This window comes from Alosa pseudoharengus, unplaced genomic scaffold, assembly GCF_046254945.1.
Source record: "Alosa pseudoharengus isolate Yale_2024_CS ecotype anadromous, Long Island Sound unplaced genomic scaffold, YU_APseudo_1.1 YU_APseudo_1.1_scf_1, whole genome shotgun sequence".
Taxonomy (NCBI): Eukaryota; Metazoa; Chordata; class Actinopteri; order Clupeiformes; family Clupeidae; genus Alosa; species Alosa pseudoharengus.
The window spans coordinates 56671362-56696088 of record NW_027468564.1 but is presented as its reverse complement, the minus strand read 5'-3'; the positions used below and the strand labels follow the sequence as shown (position 1 = coordinate 56696088).

The 24727-nt window shown below is 46.5% G+C and overlaps 1 protein-coding gene across 1 annotated transcript in view; it reads right to left on the bottom strand.

Annotated features, from left to right (window-relative positions):
* myh10 (myosin, heavy chain 10, non-muscle) overlaps positions 1–24727 on the bottom strand; it is a 56509-nt gene that overhangs the window by 19557 nt on the left and 12225 nt on the right. The window contains exons 4-14 of the mRNA XM_076294369.1: positions 14383–14410; positions 11230–11329; positions 10646–10675; positions 9667–9684; positions 5166–5258; positions 4498–4561; positions 3920–4018; positions 3537–3680; positions 3162–3257; positions 1498–1616; positions 557–709 (exon numbers count right to left, since the gene is read on the bottom strand). Coding sequence (XP_076150484.1) covers positions 557–709; positions 1498–1616; positions 3162–3257; positions 3537–3680; positions 3920–4018; positions 4498–4561; positions 5166–5258; positions 9667–9684; positions 10646–10675; positions 11230–11329; positions 14383–14410 — 944 coding nt within the window. The remainder of the gene's footprint in view (positions 1–556; positions 710–1497; positions 1617–3161; positions 3258–3536; positions 3681–3919; positions 4019–4497; positions 4562–5165; positions 5259–9666; positions 9685–10645; positions 10676–11229; positions 11330–14382; positions 14411–24727) is intronic.

Sequence of the window (24727 nt, the reverse complement as noted above, 5' to 3'; positions counted from 1 at the left end):
CAGCAGGCCGAGGAGTTAACCCTGCAGACGACCGGGGGGTCTGGGTGAAACATCTGTCCTACTGTGGGTCTGCACACAAAGACATGGAAACATCTGTCCTACTGTGGGTCTGCACACAAAGACATGGAGACAGTTTCCTTCACTGAAACACTTTCTCATGAGTTGCCCTATGAGAGCAAAGTGACTGGAGTCTGGAGCAGGTGGTGAGTGCATAATAATGAGTTACATCTGAGGACATCAAAACGAAGCAAACTCACAAAGACGGGAGATTCTTGTCTCATAAAGCAGATCTGATCTCAGTTCAGTATTAAGCACACAAACCTGACAGCTTTGGTCTGTCTCATTAGAGAACTCAAACGAGACCACAATCCTGAAATTGCATGCCATCTTTCGGTGCCAACCATCTCGGGCTCAAAAATCAGGCCAAGCAAAACCCTGAATCAATTCATCTAAACATTGGAGATCCAAAATCAATACTGCACTCATGAGAGCCTCGAAGGCACTTGGTGCCGGGAAGGGAATGACAAATGACATGCTATTGTCTGGAATGTCAAACCTGGAATATCTCAAAGCCGGCGATGTCCAGGATGCCGATGAAGGAGGCGCCCTGGCGCTTGGTCCTGTCCAGGGCTTTGTTGATGCGGTGCACGAGCCAGCGGAACAGCCTCTCGTATGTGGCTTTGGCAAGGGCCTCCACTGCAAAATCCGCCTGTGTAACACACACACACACACACACACACACACACACACACACAATTCACAGTAATTCATTAACAGATTTGACAGAAAGCAGGTGAGGCCTGAGCATTATGATCCGAGTGGATAGAGGACAAAGAAACAAAGCAGACAGACTCTCCTCCTGACTCATGATAAACACCAAAGCCACTGAGTCAAATGAGATCGGGTCACCTCTGGAGTAAAAAAATAAGGAGGAAAACACGAGAAGTGTGACGGCTCAGCTATGTGTGAAGGAGAGAGGGGGAGAGACGTGACAGATGGGCCCTGGAGCGCTGGTTCAGTTGCGCTTCATTATGCCCCAGTCATTTGTGAACTCTGATTAGGGTCACTGGGATGGCTACAACTCGAGGGGGAGCTCATGTCTCTAAATACACATAGAGGGGTTCACATCTGACAGAGGAACTTGAACGAGTAGTTGAGTGATACAAGACAGTAAGAACGAAATGTAAATATACTGGAAAAATGTGCTCTACTTTCACTCTGCTGGTTTTAGGCTTGACTGCAGAAATGAGGGTGAAAAGACTCCTGCTGAGATGAGACCAAATGTGCCATCCCATAATGGACATGAAGGACATAGAGGACCAGGGATGAGTGACGGAGGGAGAGATGGATGTTGTGAGGTGTGACCATGTGAACTCAGTTGACAGACTGACAGACACTAAGGTAGTACAGTGTAGGCCTGAGGCCTGAGGGCAGGTGATGCTGTTGCATCAGCAGGGTTGCTGGTGAGCACTAGAGTGTAATGAGGGGCGGTCATACCTGTTCTTTTGTCTGAGCCTTCTGGACGTAATCCCTGCCCACCTTAATCCTGGGGGACAGGATGGCACGGGTGAACTCCATCACATTCAGCCCGAGCAGGTGACAGAGCTTTTGAGCAGCTGGTGGGGAAGAGGGCGAGAAGAAGGTTTTAGTACCGACACAGATTACGGTAGCGTCTCATTCATCTTCAATTGATTTTATTTAGCAAAGGCATGACTTGAGTTTACTTAGCGAAGGCAATTACAACTTTATGCTGTCAATATTAACTTCAGCCTAGATATCTTAAAAAGACAAAATACATTAACGGGGGGAAGCCTATTTTTTAAACGATGATTACTTTGGACTTGTGGAGAGGAAACCTTTCAAACACCTCTCTTACTTTTCCAACACCACTTGAATGTCCGCCCTGGTGCAGGCAGACCCTATCGGAAGTACGGAAAGTTTCCAGAGCGAGGCCCACTTGAGACAGGGACCACCAGACCTACTCCTGGCACCCTGCCAACACTCCTCAACCTCCACAGCCTCAGCCTCAGCCTCTCTCCCCCACTGACAATATCGCCCAGACCCCAGCCTTAACGGCGGCGCGAGCCCGAGTAATTCCTCCTGTCGGCTGAGTAAGCCGTGCGGAATGCGAGGGGAAGGCGGCTAAGCGCTGGCTGTTTATGGCACCCAGAGGGGCAGTGCGGATGATTTAAGGGCGATTTCTCCATCTTCCCCCGAGACGGAGCCAGCGAGACGTCCGGCCTGTCATCACAGGCACCGAGGAGAGCGCCGACACACCGAACATTTGGAGCCGAGTGAGACGGCGAGCGAGTGGTGGCGACGGTCCAGGTCAGGCCCAGGACCTGCTGGCAGACCCCGGTCTCCTCACTGGAGCTGCACTGTGTCCCACGTCCAGGATCAGACAGAGGTGACATGTCGGTATTCAGCGTCAGGGACACTCTGGTACCTCAGCTCTGATCAAATTCACTGTCGGTCACTATTAATAGGGCGATACTCCAGCGGTGCACTCTGAGCACAGCCCAGTCTGGGTCATTTGAGCTCTCGCTGTCAATTCAGATGCATCAGAGTCTCCCTCACACTGCAGCAATACGAGGTGAAGGGGACACGTCATTCAGCTCGCTCTCTCGTTTCACACTTTAACACATTTATTCTGAAACTCAAAACTGGATGGCAATGACAAATCTAAGGCAATGCCAAGAACCTTCAGGAAATCTTTTCGGGGCTCATTTTTTCTGACCAAACCAACCAAAACCACTTGACTGGACTGGGCAGCCTTTTGAAGGCTCTCGATGTCTTTTCAAGCGCTTCCACCCAGTCTGTTTTCACTACTGGGATTGGCCCAGCGCTGGACGGCGCCAGAGGAAGGTGCTGTGGAGGCCAGGAGTGGCCGCGTCCTGGAGACGGCAGGACTCTCCATCATTCCGATTCGATGGGGCCTTCCTGAGCGTCACCCCGGTGGTATGCAGCTCAACACGCCGTCCGCAACCCTGAGACGTTTATGAGCGTAGACAACGTGAAATGAACTCCATAACTCTAAGGAGAAACCAGATGTCTCTTGAGTCTCATGGAATTTGAGAATGTTCCGAAACGGATACGGGCCCGACTTTAGTGTCGGAGGTTGAGTGGTGGTAAGCAAGCGCAGGCGGCGTACGGCAGTGTACCTGTGTTCTCAGGCATGGACGCCTGGTCTGTGTTTCTCTCCTTCTTGAAGGTGATGTTGCCAAACTGCAGCACGGAGGACACCACCTTTAGCATGGCTGCAAATACAGGAGAAGAGAGCAATAAAATCAGTGATTGATTAATATATATTATTATTAAATAGTACAAACTGTTTTACTCATTAAGTACGTTTTTGGACTGTTTACTGTTCTGAAAAGCGCATTTGCTCATGGATGTGTGTGAAAGAAAAAACAAATGATATTTGTTCATATCTGTTCATATGTTATATTTCTGCATGGCTCTGTGTGTGTGTGTGTGTGTGTGTGTGTGTGTGTGTGTGTGTGTGTGTGTGTGTGTGTGTGTGTGTGTGTCCTTACCCACGATCTCCTCGTGAGTAAAACTCATGATGCGCATGGCCTCCATGGTCTCCTGGAAGTTGTCCTTGTCCTGCTGGCCGGGGATGGTGACGTTGCCGTTGCAGAGGAATCGGTAGCTGTTGAAGCCGTCCAGGAGCAGATCAGCTGCCAAGAGAACAGACACATTCATCAGACACGTCTATAGATCGCCACCTGGCAACAAAGAAACAGACCAACAAACCACAGCAAGCTACGGTCCAGTAACTCAGAACTTTCAACCGTAACTGTCCAGTAGTGAGATCTACGGCCATATTCCTGTCAGTGGACACAAGGCAGGCGGTGGGGAATGGGAGGAGGGGCCAGGCTGGCGGCCAGCCGCACGCCACCGCAGGACTGGGACTCACATTTGAGGTGCTCCCCAGCGCCGGACAGCAGCTGGTAGAAGATGTGGAAGGTGCGCTCGTCTTTGGCTTGGCGGATGGCTCTGGATTTTTCCAGAAGGTCTGATTGGCACGGTCAAGGAACTCTTCAGAGAAGGAGAGAAAGCTACGGACCTCTGGGGGGCTGAAAGGGATACGTTTGCGGGCAGCAGTGATGGAAAAGAAGTGTTACTGTATATCAACACATCTTTGGTTTTATTGCTGAGCAGGAGTTTTGCTTGTGGCTTATCACTTTCCTCGACTGTCTGGACTCACTCGCTGTGCCTCACACTGATCAAACACATGAATCACATTATGGGCTGGAATGTGAATGTATAATGTAATGCACTGGCCCAGAACTACCATGGAGAAGCATATTATACGTTCATCTCAACCTGAAATAACACCACCAAATATACGTCTGAGAGAAGGCAAATTAAAACCATTGACCAGTCAAAGCAATTAACTAATAAACGAGAGGTAAACATTAGGCAATATGTCGTACATCTGTCGTCATCATTCTCTACTTAAACATCAGAGCATACTGATAATTAAAAGGATACAAGTCTCAATATTGGCCCCAACGATGTATCCAGTGACATCAAAGTTGATCCGGATGAACTTTCCCTAAGGGAGAGACGAAATGTTGGTTACATTAATTGCTGCATGAGTCATGACTGCCTTCCTTTCCTTGTGTTTGGCTTCTTACATCATTCCTATCTACCTCCAACACCAACATGCATGGCCTTCTGTCTCCCTCTGAAGTAGAGCACCACTGTTTTTCATCACTCTGGGCAATTAGCCTTAGCCTGGTTCATCACCACGCACAGCAGAGAGCTGCAGAGCAGAGCTGCTCTTGACTAAACTCAAGCCAGACCCAGAATGGCCATTAATGATTAGCAGACGCTCGCATTCATGTGGAAAGCCCCTGCAATGATTATCTGCAGGAAGACCAGGATAATCAAATTCCTCAGACTCCAATTTGACGTGTGATCCTCAAAGTGCCCTGACAGCTCTGAAATCTGCCAGCTAAAGGCTGCATGACTAGAGGCCATTTAGGAGGTAGAGACAAGAGCTATAGGTCTACTGTGCATGAGCTGAACTATCTGAGCTATCTGAGCCCATTACTATCTATGCTACATAAAGGTGTTGGTGCTGTAAAAAAAAAAAAAAAAAAAAAAAAACATACAAAATGGCACTGTTTGAAACTGCACAATATTGTATGACTCACAAAGCGTGACGAGTTGTCATTCTTGACTGTCTTGGCGTTGCCGAAGGACTCCAGGATGGGGTTGGCCTGTAAGAGCTGCCGTTCCAGCTCGCCCTGCGGACAGAGAGAGGGACTTTAACGCAAGGCCCTGCTGCTGCACCCACCCCTCAACCCTCAACATCTGCACCCAACTTCATACATCATCACTTCATCAACATTCAATATCATACGTCAACACCCCCCTCCATTAGCCTACACCCTGAGTCATGCTCAGCCCATACAGCTGCCATGGGAAGCTTGTGACCTATCAAGGTAACCCACTCCTCCCGAGGGAAGCTACGAGGACACATAGGGAGACAGCTATCGGTACGGAAGGAGCGAGAGAAAGACATGAAAGGAGAGCAAAAGACATTGCTGCAAAATCTGGAGCACACAAGCACAAGCGAGACTAAAAGATTTGTGATCACATGTTACTTAATGGGTCCCATCTAATTCAATGGTACATACATATCCCATATAACTGAAGCTTATGATCTTTCCATGTACATACCAGTGGGTGGAACTGAGCAAGAAGTGAATGGGCAGGAGAGCAATGGAGAGACATGAGAGAAGCGAGAAAAGACTGAAGTGCTCATGAAACACTTATCCTTGAAGTAACATTCTTCCAATGTCCTTGGAGGGTGTGCAGTGTACGGATTGTGGAATAACTGGTTCGAGATATACTACACAAATATCAATATCCCTATTCGGTGATTCATGGATCGGGATACCGTGCCAGAAAGACCAGAAACTATCCACATTATGCTCTTGATAATGCACCCACAAAATAGCAGTGTTGGTAATGCAAATAACTGAATAACAATAGAATAACACTGCCGGTTTTTCGACTATTTTAAATTATTCGTATGCACATCCCTATAGTACATCTCTGTACATTCCTATGTGTCTGATGCAGTTTAGTCATGGGATGGTTAAAAAAGGAGTTCTTGCTTCCTTAGGTGCCCACTACTCTGAGAGCCACTCTCGTGGCAGGGTCACGTTTAAAGCCTGAGTAGCGTGGTGATGTCAGAGCAGGAATGGAAGTGTTCTCTATGGCCTGTTCACACAATATCACTGCACACCTCTGGAGAGCCGCGCTTGTGTGAGACTTCTGTTGCTCTAGAAACCACTACAGACATTTCCGCTGCGTGGCATATGGTTCACTTCATCAAATCATATTCAGGCCAGCACACAGGGCCATCTGGAGCTGAGGCCTCACCTCAAAGAGGGAGCGGTCTTTTACGAATAAACGAGGTCTCCATGGCAAATAGCTCAAGAAACCATGTGTTCACAGTAGGATTTAATTATTATAGGTCTGTGACACGTAAAGAAATATAGCATATGGTAAACCCAAATGATAACTTGGAAAATAACTTGAAATTGACCAATGCTAGGGTTGGGGTGTGGTGGGGGGGTGACCCATATTCTTATCAGCTATCAACTGCTAGCAATCTGGTTCATTACTCATATTGTCTTTTAGCCCATAAGATAATGCGTGGCTTACAAAATGCCTTCGCCTGGATTCCACCAGCCAGAGACACGTCAAATCCACAGCAGGAAGCCTCATATTGGCCAGGTCAAACCAGAAAGTGTCAATCCTAAAGACTCCCCCCCCCCCCCCGAGGGGAAACGGACCTGCCTTTTTACTCACACCTCAGACAGGGACTAGGGCTCCGGGCCCCCTGAGAGGAAATCTGGACAGGTGGCGCAACGCCATCGCTCTGCCGTCCAGCCACAGCAGTGGAGGCCCAGCAGGCCGTCACACACGAGGGAGAGGAAGCCTGTGAGGCACATTTTCCCTTTGGCTTTGGGGTGCTGCTGATGTATTAATGACTTTCCCATTACGACGGGTAAAAACACAAATCTTCCATAGGTTTACGGATGGGCTCCGGGAGATTTGCGGTTTTGGTTTTGATAATCCCCCCAATTGCGAGCCCTTGAGGCACATAATTATAAACTTCTCCTTGTATGCCTGAATGGCACTGGCTCGTCTTGTAGAGTCTGACTGTGGAGGAAATTAAACAAGACAGCTAGAAAATCAACTCCGAAATTGAATAAAAAGTTGCCCCACCAAAGCCAGAGTATTCAAGGGCTTCATTTAGCTCGACATTTACACTCAAGAGTGCTTATTCAGGCCTAGGAAATAAACTTCAGGGCCAATCACATCAATTGCTTGACAGTTCCACAGAGACTTAATTAAGCACGGAAAATGGATACACAATGTTGTTATGGGTAAAATAGCTTTGTATGTAGTAAACACAATTTCTATTGAAATTTTGTCTGTCACTCACAAAGCTCCCAATCTTAGATTTGTTTTTCTCTGTGTCCATACTACTGCAGACACTAACACTGTGTTTATACTACTGCAGACACTAACACTGTGTTTATACTACTGCAGACACAAACACTGTGTCCATACTACTGCAGACACAAACACTGTGTTCATACTACTGCAGACACAAACACTGTAATTTTCTGTGTCCATACTACTGCAGACACAAACACTGTAATTCTTTAGGCTGCTAGCACTGAACTGAACTCAGCCCCCAATCAAACTGCAAAACCTCAGGCGGGGTGGGAGGTGGTGGTGGTGGTCGGGGTATAAATCGGGTAAAAATGGAGGCCAACGACAAACAGCAGCGGGGGTCCAATTGACAGGCAGTAGGGGCCTGACCCAGATGCCTCTCTGGTCTGCGCTGCCATGGTGATGCCCAGGCATCTCCTCCAAATCAGCAGGCTAATTCACAGCTAATTCTGCAAGAAAAGGGGCCGAGTTGTTTAAAACCGTGCACAAGGGAAAGCAGTTACCTCCTCTCCTTCAAGTTGTCCGTAAATCACAAACAACAGACGATCCAAATTGGACTTTGAGCTTGTATAGTACAACAGTAACCACAGCACAGAGCAACAGCACTTAAACGGTTTCCCTTTAGAATCACTATCTACAAATTCGACCTTTCTGTCAATATATTTACCAAAACAACAGAAAAGTGATCAAAAGAGCTCAGCTCACAGAAACAGTAAATCTGTAGACCCTCTAGGGCTCACATGTGTTCCAGACAGCACACTGCAACTGGAACTCTCAACTCCAGATGTGGGGTACCGGCCGCACAGCAGTGGGTTGAGACCAGTGGACTAGGCAGCTTGGCTGTTCTGGCTTATGTGGTCTAGCAGAACAGGACTGACTTACTGCAGACTGCACCGGAGATCTTTACACACACATAAAATCATCTCTCATCACTTTATGGCAAGCTCAGACCGTGATGACAGTATAGCAAGGGGCCTCACAGAAAGCAAACGTCATAAAACTTACTGTGCTGTATTTCACTGGAGAAACTGACCAAAGGTTGAACATTTAATTTCAAATGAGGTGAATTACTCATGCCTCAAAGTCTGGAAAGTTCTGCTTAGGAGAACTTCAGAAGGCTTGTACACTCCCAGTAAATCCAGCCATTATTCCCAACCTGAACCATTTCAATATCTCATCTGTGATCACTTGCAGTTCAAGCCAGTGAAGTTCTGCAACTCTGTCTCCTCTCTATATGATCGTGTCCACCCACAGGTCACCTGGGGCCTCCTAACGGGCCCTCAGGGCCAGGGCTTTGTCTTCTACGTTTAAGTAACCAGAGCAGTTGGTCAGTATTGCGGTTAACAAAAGGCATATCATAGATAAATGTGACGCAGCCAGAAATACCGCAACATCTGGACGAGACACATTATGCTCATGACCAGGGGACATCATATCCGAGTGAGCATATGGGAATGGGAACGCGAAATGGAATGGCCTCCCCTGAACTGGAGCTGCATGTGGGGGTTTTGGCTCCATCGGTTCCTCTTGGCTCTCTCTGTTCTCTTCTCAGTCCGGCTGCGGTTACTCGGACAGACTCTTAATAAAGCGGGCTTGTCTGGCAGGCCGCGGCCTCTAGCGGGACCGAGCTGATCTCCTGTGACATCACCCCTGGCCAAGCTGGACGCGAGGAGAGGAGGGGTGGACAAAGAGTCTCCATCTGGACATCAGGCCACTGAGAGCTGAAGAACTGCAGGCTATCGCCACGGAATGTGGCTCTTCAGAAGAGTTCAAGTTCAAACAGCGGGGAGCTTTCACGGCAGTGCTACAGTTGAAAGCAGAACACGCAGCGCGATTCGCTGCTATACGCACACGAACAACACAGGCAACACTGGACTATGGGGATGGGGACAGATGTTCTGGGAACGGACACAAAACACTCAGCACTTAAATATTAAAACATTTCTACTCAAGCAACAGTGTCTATTTAAATGAAGCAGCACAATAAATCAAGTGTAAGACTGAGGGGTGAGTTAGATCAAATGCCAGAAAGAGATGGAAGAAAGCAGTTCCCATGGATCCCCATTAACATCAGAAGGACATACACAAGACTTTCACACTTTGGGCCCCTGATGCTTTGGCTTCAGTATTGTACTGTGAGGTGTGTGAGTAAAGGAACAGGCTCTACATGCTACTCACATAAAAAAGGGATCCACTCTGTAGTCAGTGGGCAGTTTCAAATGTTATCATGGAAACAAACAAGTGTTAATGATCATGGAAACACAAATACATGAACACAAGGTAAGAGGGGCAACAGTTAAGTCAGAGCACTGAGAGACAAAAGTGCCTCTTGCTAAATGGGACCAGCAGGTTGCTAACTGGGAGCAAGTGTGTCCTCAGGTTTTTCCCATGACTACCTAAGCCACCTCTACTTTCAAATCTTCTTAAACATTACCTACTCAGACTACTAAATTCCTACTACACAATTACCACACTATTATACTTTATCACAAACATCCTATTCAGTTCACATCCATATTTCAAAACAAACACATTAAAAAAACTGACATCTAGAATCATTATTAAACTGATTAAAAAGTTGTGGTAAGAGGCACTGCAGGGATTTGAAATCATCAAATAGTCCATGCTTGGGAGAGAGAAAATATCCTTATATTTACAGGCATTTCAATCAAGAATTACTGGGATCATGAGTTGGAAGCCAATATATGCAATTCAATTATACAGAATACATCTTAGTATTTACAAAGTATTTTACAAAATGCATGCAAAAGTTAAATCTGATTTTCTACCAACCATTGTGACCCCAAACATTGAAAATAGGTCAATCCCCCAATATTTGTTTGTCTTTGTTTGCCTGCACAGATGGCTAAACTGCTTGATTCTTAAATTGAGCTCTATAGGGGAAGATCCAGGACCAGATTAGCTTCCCCGTGTAAGAAATCTGCAAAGCATTTTTCTCTAAATGTATTATTGTTAATGCATTTCAACAGAAGGGATAAAAAGCCCGCTGAATGCATCTACGCACGTCTACTCTAAGAGCAGAAGGGCTTTCAGCGCAAACAAACACGTCAAATTGACCCTTTTTCCGAACTACAATGTTAGTAATGCATGCAAATATACTCAGATTAACAGCATGGAAAGGACATAAAACACTTGCCTGTAGCTTCACTGCTTTTGGCGACTCTGGCTGTTCATTGCAAATAAACAAATGTCAGTGTTAGAGGCGAATGCCAGAGCACAGTGAGTGGGAAAGCCAGAGGTCCCACTCAGAAACACAGTGCAGAACAGCATTGTTTATTACTGCAGGGAACCGGCAGCTTATGTGCACTGTCTTCCAGCCTGTCTCCAACAGTCAAAGCACTTCTCCTCACATCATGTGGGTCCGTTAATGCTAAGGCCCATGCTTTGCAGCTGTTTGACAGCCAATGATAATGGCTGTACAGGTCTGGGACAGAAGTGACTTCACGCCAGGCCCCCCCCCCCCAGAGGGAAGCGCCTGGTTCCGTGGCCCACTGCAGTATGCACCTTTAATGACTGTTTAGCAACTTCTTTACTGAGTTGGGATTTAAGCTGTTTTAGAGGCGATTTCCTGCCATGGTCCTCCTTCAGCCAGGCCACTCCACTCCACTCCACCACACAGTGGAGTAGCCCTGCGGTCATCGTCAACAACAGCAGCCAGTGGACACAGTAGTGGTGAGTGACAGGGTGGACACACAGACGAGGGAGGACAAAGATACTCACTGGAATGTGGTCTTTTCTTCCTTTGTGAGAGGAAGCAACGTAGGCCAGGTACTGGATGACCTTTTTGGTGTTTTCTGTCTTGCCTGCACCTGATTCACCCCTGTGTTAAAGACACAAAGCGTCATAGAAACAGACAGACATTGGAGCATACCGACAGCATCCGCATTTTACAGGAGCCTGATTGTGTCCTGCCCAAACCCTCTTCCTCAAAATAAAAAAGGCAGAAAGAGTTAAAATGACATTGCGAGTGGTAGGGGGCCTGTCGTGGAGCGCTGTGGATGTGGGCCTTGATGAATCCTAGTGTGTTGGGTCTGAGTCAGCAGCTGTGGTTTCCGAGGGGAGCGTCCAGGGTGAGGGGGAGTGGATCGCTGGGTCTGGGGGTGATGACAGCTCGCGCGGTGGAGCGCTGCGCTGCCAGGCACAATCTCTGTGACTGACACTCGGAGTCAATGCGCTAGGCATTCCAATGGTAACCCGATGCGCTGTGGCTAGCGCGCCACATTTGGAGCTGTGGTCATCGGCGTTCCTCCGCTGATGTGAGAACAGTGTGGATTCTGCCCTGTCCAGAACCAAGTTCACTCAACTCAATCTCTCTCCTCTTTTTACAACTGCCATTATCTGAGGCAAGAGAATGCTATGAGAGTTAGTATAAATAAGATCCTCTTCTGAGAAAATACTGAACAAAAGAATGAGTCATCCTGGCAGGGGTGCGCCAATTCCTCAGCAAACAATCTGCTGATAAACCCCAAGAAACGGCTGTATCCACTGACTATTACTATTGACAAGACATTTCCCGGGGCATAACTGGATATGTTTTGTATCTGCTATTAATGCAGCAGTCCTCTCAGAAAAATGAGAATCTGAAAAATGTTATGTGCACATAAAAATGACAGAGGACAGGCAATACTGCCAACCAGTATGGGTGACTGTCCAGTTTTTTCTTCAGCAATTTGCCAGTGGTTATCAGTCAGCCAGCAATTTCCCACTATCTGAGACTAAGAGGACCAGCCCGAGTTATGGCCGTTAAATGGGGGAGGGGTGCTATGAGTGTCTGCCTTGATCTTGCCGACTGTGAGAGTCATAGGCCTGGCGTAGTCCTGCATAGTCCACAGAATTGTGTCATCAACGCGGCATGCAGGGGGTGTCGTGTGCCTCAACAATTGTGACCGCGCGCAAACGTGCATTGAGGAACACACGCACACCATCTCCTATAGGGAGCAGTGGTGACCAGCTGATGAACACACCATCTCCAGCTGAGGAACACACCATCTCCTATAGGGAGCAGTGGTGACCAGCTGAGGAACACACCATCTCCTATAGGGAGCAGTGGTGACCAGCTGATGAACACACCATCTCCTATAGGGAGCAGTGGTGACCAGCTGATGAACACAACATCTCCTATAGGGAGCAGTGGTGACCAGCTGAGGAGCTGAGGAGCACACCATCTCCTATAGGGAGCAGTGGTGACCAGCTGATGAACACAACATCTCCTATAGGGAGCAGTGGTGACCAGCTGATGAACACACCATCTCCTATAGGGAGCAGTGGTGACCAGCTGATGAACACACCATCTCCTATAGGGAGCAGTGGTGACCAGCTGATGAACACAACATCTCCTATAGGGAGCAGTGGTGACCAGCTGATGAACACACCATCTCCTATAGGGAGCAGTGGTGACCAGCTGATGAACACAACATCTCCTATAGGGAGCAGTGGTGACCAGCTGAGGAGCTGAGGCCGTGAGTTCACTCAGAGGCTCCAGCTCCCCACAGGACGTCCTTCTCTCACGTCCAGCACGTTTGGATTCAGGTGACCTTCTGCTGCTCCCTCTCACAGCCTTCCCCTGACACACACACACACACACACACACACACACACACACACACACACACACACACACACACACACACACACACACACACACACACACACACACACACACACACACACACACACACACACACGCACACACACACACACACACACACACACACACACACACACACACACACAAGGACACCATGTCCTCAATACACAGTGCTCCATCCAACAAAATAACTTTGTTGGCCTCGTTTGGTCTCTTCCTGCAAACCAGTTTCAGTTAAAAAAAAAAAGATCTCTCTCTGAACACGAAACTCATTTTAGTTCATTCGAACTAAACACTGAGGCCATCAGTGTCTTGGCATCCCCCTCTTCTAGTGTTAATAGAAAATTACTAAAGATTTGTGTTTGTCTCTTTATACCGTATACTTCAATTAACCTTCCCCATCTACTCAGAAAACTTGTGCCTTTATTCCACAAACTGCACCCAGCCTCGAATGATTCCTGAAACCATCAGTTCACAGACTGAGGCAGGAGACCAAAAGGAGGTGGCAAAAAATTCCAGCAATTTTCCATCATCCAAACGTCTCACTACAGCCACTTCATCCAGTCTTGGCAGCGCTTGCCTCTGGCGTGCTTTCTTCTGCGTTCCTCATCAGCGAGCTGTAAATCAGAAACCGGGTTACACTCGAAGAAGCGTGCAGCAACCCGCTCCGTATTTCTCCTGGCCGCCGTGCCAGGAGTTCTGATTTAGTAAAGCAACAAGCAGAATTCTGCTGCTCCACCATGGGTCTTACGCAACGCAGACTGGCCCCCGCACCAAAGCACTGTCCAAAAGCCAAGAGGCGGAGTGGTGAGCTCCAACACCAATCAGGCCCTGCTGACAAGGGTGCAGTGTAGGGTGCTCAAGCAGACTGTGAGCGCCACATCAGAGACAAAGGCCACAGGCTGCAGCAATTTCAACTAAACTCTGTGAGGTGGTACTGAAATTTTCATTACAGACTGAAGATGTAGTGCTCCAACAAGTCAGTGGTATTATAAAGGGTGATGACTAAAACAGATGTAGGCTACAGCAGCAGACAAGACCGATAGGATTTGTTGTGCTCTTTGACAGAAGGAGTTCATGTGGCTTCCATCTGGTCAAACACACAATATTTTAGAGGGGAAAAGCAAATACTGTGAGCCACAACGCTATATGTCATTTCATATGGAGTTAAAGAAAAAGTTGAGCCAAAATTTTATGCAGTGAAGAGGGTACAGCAGAACACAACGGACTCATTATCTCATTGATTAAGGAAGCGCAAGCCTGCTGAGCAGACTGAAGTTACTCACGTGCAGAGAATTGATTGGTCCTCACGATCTATGAGAGAGAGGGGGGGGGGGGGAAGGAAATAGCAGCATTAGCAAACCATTGGGTGATCTGTACTGGAATATTGTCAAGTACTCAATCATCAAGTCTGACATATTCTAGAAGATTCTGAAGCCCCCTGAAAAAAATATGATCTAATACAATCAAATTTAAAGACTTGCCTGCAACATGAGCAGGGTTATGGAAAACAAAGCAGTGAATATTGTCTGAACTTTACTGAGTTTGGCATCAAATCCAATACATCAATCAACAAATATCTGACAGGCTAGAGACATTCAAAAATAAGGAAAGAACATATCAGGTTCTTTTGCAGTGCCCATCAAAACTACAATTTCAGAGAGAGGTCAAAGGCACAGATGATCGAGGCAAGGCTCCAAAGCACACATGACAGAGGAAAGGGAGTGTTTTTCAGAAGCAAATGCCAGGCCCCTGTGAGAGAGAGATAAAGCTGACACAGTGTGAGCTCTCTGCCAGGAAAATACAGGTCTCAGAGAGTTATTTTCCAAAAGCTTTTGCGATTAGCACCTGATAGGCCAAATTACCAGTCAGTCAGTTAACTGTCAGTTAACATATGTGAACAATGGTAGGCAAGCTGAAAGGCGAAAAGAGAAATGTCCAAGCAAGTCTGTATTCCTGCTCTCTCCATTTTCAGTATGCAATGTTGTAAACACATAATGATGTCTGCATAGCATAGTCACACAGACATACCATAATTTCCCAACTATTAGCAGAGGAATTGATTTAGCAAAATGTCTTCAGCCATGAGGTTAATACACAGGGGCATATGTTTTTGTTTTTTTACCCGCATAAAACACTGTCCTGCGGTTTAATACACAATGCGGCTAATACACAGGAAATTACTGTACATAGTACACACTGAATAAATAAAATAGCTCGAAGCCTCAGAACAGGTGTCTGGCCCAAAATAATGAAAACGGGAACCATGGTGGAAGGTGCGATCGTAGTCAGTTTGTGGTCTCCCACAGACTTCTGAATATTGAAACCATAATTGCCTGAAATAACTTGATGGGAATGGAGTGGGTGGGACATCAGTGATGAGATGAGAAGGCGATTTTTCACATAAATCTCCGTAGCTCGAGGTCACCGAGCCAGGCAGCAATGCTATACTCTGGGGGCATAAAACATGGGGGCTCATGCCCCTAGAGTGTAGCACTGTAGCTGCCTGGCTACTCTAGCTGTTGGCTGCAGCAACTCGAGCTAGGTAGCACCGTTTTTTTATTTTTATATTTCGTACTCGTGACCTCAACAAACAGAGATCTATGTGAAAAATTGCCAGCATTCTCCTTTAAGACCAAGCTTTGCCCTTAGAAGCCCGGAACATCAACTGCTCATAATGTTAAAAGTTATCCTGGCTTGCCCTTACAAGATGCTTGGCAACATGCATGAAAAAACAAACAGCTAAGGGCTAATATAGGATTGTGTGCTCTGCTTGTCCTTCTGAAGCCAGGCTGATAATGAGCACTTGAACGTTGACAGTAAGGTGCTATGTACAAGAAGGGAACACATCCCTGCATCACTTCTAACCTCTAACAGAAATGTCAAATGTCTGTCTCAGTTTACTTCTGGCAACCATCAAACATGACTCACTTACACTTCAAAAATAACCCAATCACCAAGGAGCAAGCTGTCAATTCTACACTTCATTTTGAGAAATTCAATGAGATTTGGATAGTAAACAAATGACAAACAAATGTATTTTCTGTCCATAGTCTGCGTATGGGCCAAGGTCGGTGAATGAGGTCCACAAGACAAGTGAGCAAGTGAGGTCCACAAGACAATTGTGATTCAATTTCCGTCATTTTAACAACATCTGTAGCCGTAGCAACAACATGAACATCAATCCGGTGAATTTAAACCTACAGTACCCCAGACTCTGTTTTGACCCCGTGTTTACACTATACTTACTCACTTTACAAGAATAATACAGACCCTATAGCTGATAGATCATAAAATCAAGTTTGCAAGTCAGTGCTGCCTTTGCACGTCGTCTGTAATTCAGTTGGGATGAAATGAGACACAAATGACTTTACTATAGCATTAAATCACAGTGTACATTACAGGACGCTGGTAATGAATCACCTGGGACAACCAGATCATGTTCTAAAGTCCAGACCTACCAGCTGTGGCCATTGTTGCCCACCTCTAATCAGTAGAAATCACTAGATTCAATCTTCTACTTAAATCGCCTCACGTCTCGTGCAGGACATCTGATTCAATCAGGGAGACGGGTATGCAAGCTACTGCACTCAGCCCAGATATTAAGCCCAAAAATAGACTGGCTACAGCTAATATGTACCGGGAGGAGTGAAGTGGCATCATTTCAGAGTAATATGGAACACAATGAGCCATGACATAATTGGTTCATCAGTGACTACATTTCGGACTCAATTTTCAATTCAATTTTCTTGAGTTTGGCTAAATTGTAACACCTTACAAAAATATCTCACATAACTCAAATGGCTACCTATGGAAATGTGTTGGACAGAATTCTACAATAAATGTTCACTCTCTAGGGGACATTCCACATTTTCCAAGCCAGCACGAGTCAGCACCAACCAGCCTGCCCAGATGTGGACAGTAAAATAACAGTGCACACAGTTTTTTAAAGGACAGAGGAAACCATGAAACCGAGCCCAGGCCCAGAGCACACCATGCGGAGCTGGAGAGCAGCAGATAAGATAGGGAGGCCACAGAACAAGATCCTCCTCCTGAATGGAGGTCACCACAGGCAGGCAACACCAGAACACAGCCACTTCCTTCCCAAACTGACCTGTGGACTACAGCCATGGCCCCTGTCCAGATGGGCAAGCAAAATCGCTGCTGTGTCCAAAAGCAACACAAAGGTTTGACACAGTGATACGGCTCCAATGTTAATGTTGGTTTTTGAAAGCAGGTGTGGAAACCGTGCCGAGTGACCTCAAATGGAGGCAATAACAGGCCTGTAGTTATTATGGACCCACAACTGGATAAAGGCCAAGCAACCAGCCAAAAGGTGATTTGTTGATGTTGTTTGAGCACAAAATGTGGTAAGTGGGAAGGTAACGTCATTACCATTCTACAAATATCTGACAAAACTGCACAATTGTTCTTGCAGCAACACATTAGTGCTTTGGCCAATCTTAACTGACCAAATGCAGTTAAGTTGTTCTTCTAATTTCTCTCGCCCTGAAGTGCTTGAAGAACGGTCAGACATTCAGAACATCATGTCTGATGATGGCCCGCCTGATAGGAGCATGAATCAAGCTGAGAGGACACTGAGCATAAATCCATCTGTGTCCTCAGACATTACTGCTGAAAAGTGCTTCTGAGTCGGGCGTTGACCTCCTACAGCCATCAATAACTCAGATGTTTCCGGGCATCCAGATGTACTGTAGTAGCTCGGACTGCGTTCTCCTGTACATGTATGACTCATACTCAGGGGTTAAAGTGGACACTGAAGTACTGTCAGTAGCTTAATTCCGGAACTCATTCGGGACGATCGCTTAAAAACGTCTGCCTCTATCAGCTTCCAGATTCAATTACGTGGCCATAAAAATGTGTGCTCCCTTCAACATGTGTCACAAATGCTTTTACTCAAGTGGACAGAAAAAACAAAGTCTTATAGCTGATATGACATCAGTCAGTTATTTCCTTACTGCACTGAAAATGACACCCACAGAGCAGAGGGGTGTACAGTAACAGCTCATTAACATGTGCTTTGTGCTATCAGGGCTGCACTCTGGATGCTAGGAGACAAGAATTTTACAGGTCGTATTAAAATATATCAGCTTAGCTCTATGAGCTCAAATGAGTGAGGAGGGTGAGGTCCTCACAGGGCTCTCCCTTCATCTCCCTGCCTCGCTGCTACATCAGCAGGACCGCATCGGTGACTCAGACGCATCCAGTAAACTGACTCATGCCCCTGGCTTCATTGTATCACTTTAGGGATTGAAAAGAGAGAGTAGAGACTTGCTGATAAAGAGTCTTGTAAAACATAACAATGGTGTGCCAGGAACACAGAAGTCCCATTGGTCACATTCCAAACTGTTTCGGTTGGCATAGCTCTCTCTCTTTCTCCCTCTCTCTCTCTCTAACATTTGGCCAATAGATAACACGCTTACAGGGGATCCATCTAATTAACATTCAGTTACGGGCTATTGCTTGCGTTGGTTGACAGCTTATTTCAGCATTCCAAAGTCAGGCCACCTACTCTTGAAACACTTGAGCATACCTGGTTTCTGGCCATGGAGGTCCAGCAGTGGGTCCCTGAAATGACCCTCTTCAGCATTGAAGCCTTTCACACCCACATGCAGTTACAGAGGTGGGGAAGAGGCAGCCCTTAATAACTAGAGCGAGGAGCAATGAGCAAAGGGATCATTCATTCAGATTGATCAAATTACTATCTGGATGTGTGTGATATGAGACTGTGTGTGGGGAGAAGTAAGACTCATGAGTGACCTGAATGAGAACATTAGCAACTCCAGCATGGCGCAGTCAGCAAGCATGCATAAAATAGCACTTGTGGAGGGGAATCATTCATGCATGAGCTGCGAGGGAGTGCAAGCACGGAATGCTAATGTGCCTACAGCATTCCGAATGACCTCACCCGTTTGCTTTGTCGTCACAGAGGAAATCAGGAGCGGCAGACTGGTCTGCCCTTAGAGGGAGTGGCAAGGACGGAGAGGGCCTGAGTTTCGCACAGGGAGTTGGTGGGAAGCCTGACTGCAGAATAGTGCTGAGTCTGTTCCTGTGGCCTGTGGGCTGAACCCCTCTGGTGTGGATGGCAGAGTGCAGCTGGATGGCTGATCTGCTCTGTCCGGCTGCCTCATGCCCTGACGGGTTCAGGGGCTCGTCTCGTTGTCTGATAAGACACACTGACCTCACTTCCTCAGGACGGTCATTATACCCGCGTCCTCCATCCTGCTCGCTTCCTCTTCTGTCTCCTACAAACAAAACATCCCCGCCACTAAATCTGCTCCATGGCAATATCAGTCCCACACACAGAGGGCTGCCAGGGTGCCTGAAGAATGGGCTCTCCTATCTACCCAGCTGCAGCACCCGGGAAGGATATAATCGAGTCAAGAGGGGGCTCTTTACTTTCCTTTCAGTGCCTTCTCCTAGCACCAAGACCTCAACAACCTCAGAAAAGAATGCTGCGTGTGGGGGCAATTTGGGCGGTGGGGGTGGGGGGTATAACAAACATTCATACGACATTGTACAACATTGTTTAATTGTCCTGGGAGTGATTTTGCATGCCTTGCATGACTGGTAGCCTTCTTTCCTCCATCATAAGACTCACCCTGGAGACATTTCACATGCTTTCTGAATTTAAAAACAAGCAGAAATGTAATTGGTTTTCCACTGTCAGAAAACTATAAAACTGTTACAGAAATATAAAACATGGATTTTTTTTTTCATGGAGGAAAAAAAAACAGTCTACAACAATCTACAGCTTCTTCAATCTCATTCACGGATCATGGATGCTAAACTGCCAGTGTGACCAGTATGGTCATCTTGGCTGCAGAGTGGCACCTCGTGGTGCTATTCTCCACCGGCCAGTCGTGCAGTGGGAGCTGCTCTTTGGCCATCGACAGTGAGCTCATTGTGAGCCTGTGGCTCACTGGGCACAAGCCAGACTGCACTACTGAGTCTCAATGCCCACATTAAATAAAAGCAATGAGCTGCAATGGGTATTCACCTAAAACACGACAAAACCCAGCATGCCATTTTTCCTTTGTGTCGTTCACAAAGTAGCTTATTGATAGAGGGAATTTCGTGAAGGTGTTCCAAGAAAAAAGCAACAGGACAACATAACAACATATGAACAAAAAAGTGTTGGCAGGTAGAGAAAGCCACAAATTCTGAGGACTGAAATATCCGTGGATATCCCCATCAAGCCAACCTCTCGGTCACTTACAAACAAATGCAACAGGGTCTGGTCCGCTTTAGCATACTAAGCTGCTCAGAACTATGCGCCACAAACCCCTGTAAAAAAGCTGCCCATTGTTGGCTGGCTCCGTTAGAAGTCCCTGCAGGTCTCAGTCAAGGGTACAGGGTTCATCTCTCCCTGTGGGCCACTGAGTCCCCTAATGACCGGCCTTCCCTGGTCCCTCTGGCCCCTCTGTATCGCCCCAATCCCCCCCCCTCCGAGTGGATTAACACAGTGGTAGGACTCATTCCACACATTCCAGACCACATACCTGCCAGCCACAGACCTCCTGCTCCCTGCTCAGCGGACCTGGAGTCCCCTCACATACATACACAGGGCTGATTCTCAGGGTCCTGCTCGACTTTGCAGCAACTGAGGGATCATGGAAAATTGGCACGTGCTTCCTACACAGGCAAGTTTTCAGAGACTCTCAATTTATCCCAGTAGGAGAGTGCTCCTAGGGCAGGATAAAGAACTGGAAAGAGAATCAATCATGTATTATAGTTAAACAAATCCTGATCCAAACCACAGGGAACAAATGTTGGCTCCTTACTCCTTACTTGACATTAGGGGCAACAATAAAACTGAAACTATGAAGTGCTCCTCAACTCATCACAACTGGATTAACGATCTCTACAAGGGCTTAAATGTCTCACCTGCAATATCATGCTATGCAGTGGAAAATCTATTCTCAGGAATGTAATATTGCTTACAGCTGCTACTCTGCCTAACACATATAAGTAGCCTTTACACAACAGGCAAGGCACAACTGCCACTTCTGACAAGAACATAAGAGGGCACTCAAGGCACTGCTCAGAGCGTATATGAAGGAGGAGGCATTAAACAAATGCAAACACAAGACAGTGGATACTTGAAGGCCAAAGTGGGGACGGTATATCCAATCCTCTTACCCATCAAAACAACTTGGGCAATGGCAAGACTTCATGTTGAGTGTTCATGTTGGTGACTCAAGTCAAGAGTCAAGAGGATAACTTCTGTGTTATGCTATGTGATGCTACCATGGTAGCACAACTTCTATCATGATTCTGTGCATTATAGAATAGGGATTTCAATATTATTGTAGTATAATCTTTAATGGATAACTGGTTAATTGACTATATGTGCACACCCCTACTAGAGACAGGCTGTCTCTAAATGCAAACCAGGCACAAATACACAACTGAAATGGGAAAAGTATATAGCTTGCCTGTAATCTTTCCTTTAGGTGAATCAAAACAAACCTATGCTTCCACAGGATTGTCAACTTAAAAACAGTCATGGAAATCACAGGCGACACAAGATCCAAGTTAAAGGAATCAAACCCAAAGAGAAAGCACAAAAAAGATATAATCTCTAGAGAGGCAAAAATGCAGAAAGAAGCAACTCTCACACAGCGTAAAAAAACCGAGCACAAGCTCAGATGAATGTACAGCTGAAGAGTCACAATTCAAAAAATGAAACCAGCTGTCCCAACTGCACAGGGCAGGAAGACAAGCATGCGGTCAGTCAAACTGTCATTTCATTTGTCAAACAGACTCAGCTGTGAGTCTGTAGTCTCACTGGCAGCTCTTGTGGCAAGTATGGGCTGCAGGAGCGCATGCCAGCAAAAGGCCATCAGAGGACACAGACCTTTAGAAAGACCTTTAGTGCTCCATCTCCATGAGCCACACTGTGCTCCATCCATCTCTGTGCTCCATCCATCTCCATGAGCCCCACTGTGCTCCATCCATCTCCATGAGCCACACTGCTCCATCTCCATAAGACACTGTGCTCCAACTCCATGAGCCATTGTGGTGCAAGAGGATAAAGGCATCATGGCTTCACCAACAGAAATGTGTTATGTCTAGTATCTAGAGTCATCTGTGTTGTGTTGATCAGATTATTTTGAAATAATTAAGTTCCCATCTTTAAACTTCTTTTAACTCCAGATTTTCCAGCAAATGCTCTGATGTAAACACATAAATCTGTGTCTGTCTTGTGCATAGAGAGAACCCTTGAAAACATATTCACCTGTTTACTGACTGCAGTAACAGGACTGCTGAAGGCACTGGATGTAACAAATCTGCTCCATGGCTAAGATGTGCTCAGTCAGTCCAACACAGTACTGCAGAGCATAACATCTGGGATCAGAATAACAACAACAAAAAAATCTAATTTATGGTGCTTTGGAGGAAAAATGGAGGGATGTGCTGTGAGCAAAGGTGAGATGGAGCTGTATTTCAAAAGGAGGAAGACAGAGTGCTGTGGGAAAGTGACGGGAGCACAAGGAGGTGGACGTGGGCGGCTCCGCTGGAGGGCAGCTGGGGCCCGATCCCAGAGGACGGGCAGCGCGAGCTGCAGCGTGGCAGGCCTGCCGCAGGCCACGGGGAAAATAAACAAGTCACTAAAAAGGTCACCGTCGCTCGTCTCAAATAGCTCCACTGTGGCTCCAGGGACTTGCCGAGCTCTGCATGTTGTGGAGGGGAAAAGGTTTCAATAAATGAGGAACTAAGTAAAACTCTGGGGCAGCCGAGCAGAATCCAGCAGACTCCAGCATTCTGCGTTTCAATAAACTAAACCACAAGACTTCGCTGAAATGGCAGTGGAAGAATGCAGAGTCAAATCCAAAGATTGTATCATGATTCTCAGTCTGATTACTCCATTCTTATCTTCACACTGGGATATTGAGGAAGCCGTACCTGAAAGAAATCTGTCTGCAAGTCTGCCTTTTGAGGTTCCCTTTGGAGTCACTGTGAAATGCAGCTCTTTTAATCTCTCAGCGCCCCGAGACTTCCACTACTAGATAAAAGCTTGGATGCAAAGCCCTGGATTCAGTTCAAAAGAACCTGATCACAACGACCACTATTATTCATCAAAGCTTCTATTGGTACCAGGTGGAAAACGGACTGTAGCGGTTCCCCACAGTGGGCATTTAAGCACACTGTATCACACAAGAAACACACATTGTTTTAAGAGATCCAACCAATGTGAGGGTTTGAAAAACCAAAAGACAATAAGGACATGTGCTGTATCTACAATGCACCAGCAATCCAGAGCGAAGAATAAGGCGTTCCAAAATCAATATCCATCATTCCAAAATCTGTGAGGGTCAGGAGATACACAACTAGGCTGGGAACTTTAACTTGGCACTAACCACTGGGCCTTCTACGCATAATTACACTATGATGATTACTGATCAGTCTTGAACTATTATAATGGCATAACATTTAAAAAGATGGGGGGGGGGCATTTGAAGAGTGCAAGTTCCACAAATGTGAAAATCAGCCTTTTCATGCATGGTGTCAACAGCCAAGAGGGACATATTACGGAAAAATATCTGGCAGTGTAATCAATGACAGATGTGTGCGTCTGGTTTTCAGGTGGCGGAGGTCATGCTGTGGAAGGGGGTGAAATGCACAGCCTCTCTTTGTAAAAGTTACACCTCATTTAGCGGCCCATCTGGACCCAGGGTGGCATCCCGGCCAAGCTAAAATTATCGTTCTCCTCTGAAAGACCAGGCGCCCTTCAGCGGTTCACTGGACGATTTGGCGCATTTACTCTGATACAGCTGTGGGGATAATGAACTCTCCATGTGAGACATGTATGTCCTCTCTCCAAAAACACCACAAAATTCATGGCACCGTAATACAGTATGAGAAACTTCACCATGCTTTACTGATGCTGCAATCAAAAAGCCATAGTTTGTGCTTGCATCACAAGCTGTGGCAAGTAGATAGATAGATAGATAGATAGATAGATAGATATACTTTATTGATCCCTAGGGGAAATTCAAATGGCAGAATTTCGAGCTACAACTGACTGATTGTGGAACTAATTTCTTAACCTACCACTTGATATTTATTGGAGTACATCAGATGTGCAGCTATACAGCAGGGGTCCGTGCTACACATTTATATGTAATGGCTGGGACACACAAGAGCTATGGATTTAGGCTTGAAAATTAACCATCTAACTATTCTGCATCCTTGAATCAATCCCCTATCTTTATCCTTGGCAACAGCCTGCTGAGTGATTTTAGGGCTGAAGTTTAAGGCCTGTTGGTGTAAAAGGGTGCTGAGGGGGAAGGGGGGACCATGAGGTGGCCTTCGGACAAAAAGAGTGATTGTCATCACTACTGTGTGTGTGTGCCTCAAAATAATACACATCTCCAAGAGGATGTGGCTGCAGAAGGGGATAGTGCTATTTTTCGTGACAGCCTTCCACCTTACCAAGACAAACTGGGCGTTGGACGGCACTGGTGATGAGGGTGTTTACCCTGAGGCCATCACCAGGCTCTCTGTCCTACTCGGGTCTTGCAAGGCGCCCTAGAGCACCACAGCCCCCCTTAACGCCAAACAAAAGCCCCTTTGTGCTCCACAATGCAGGTCACCATTGGCCTG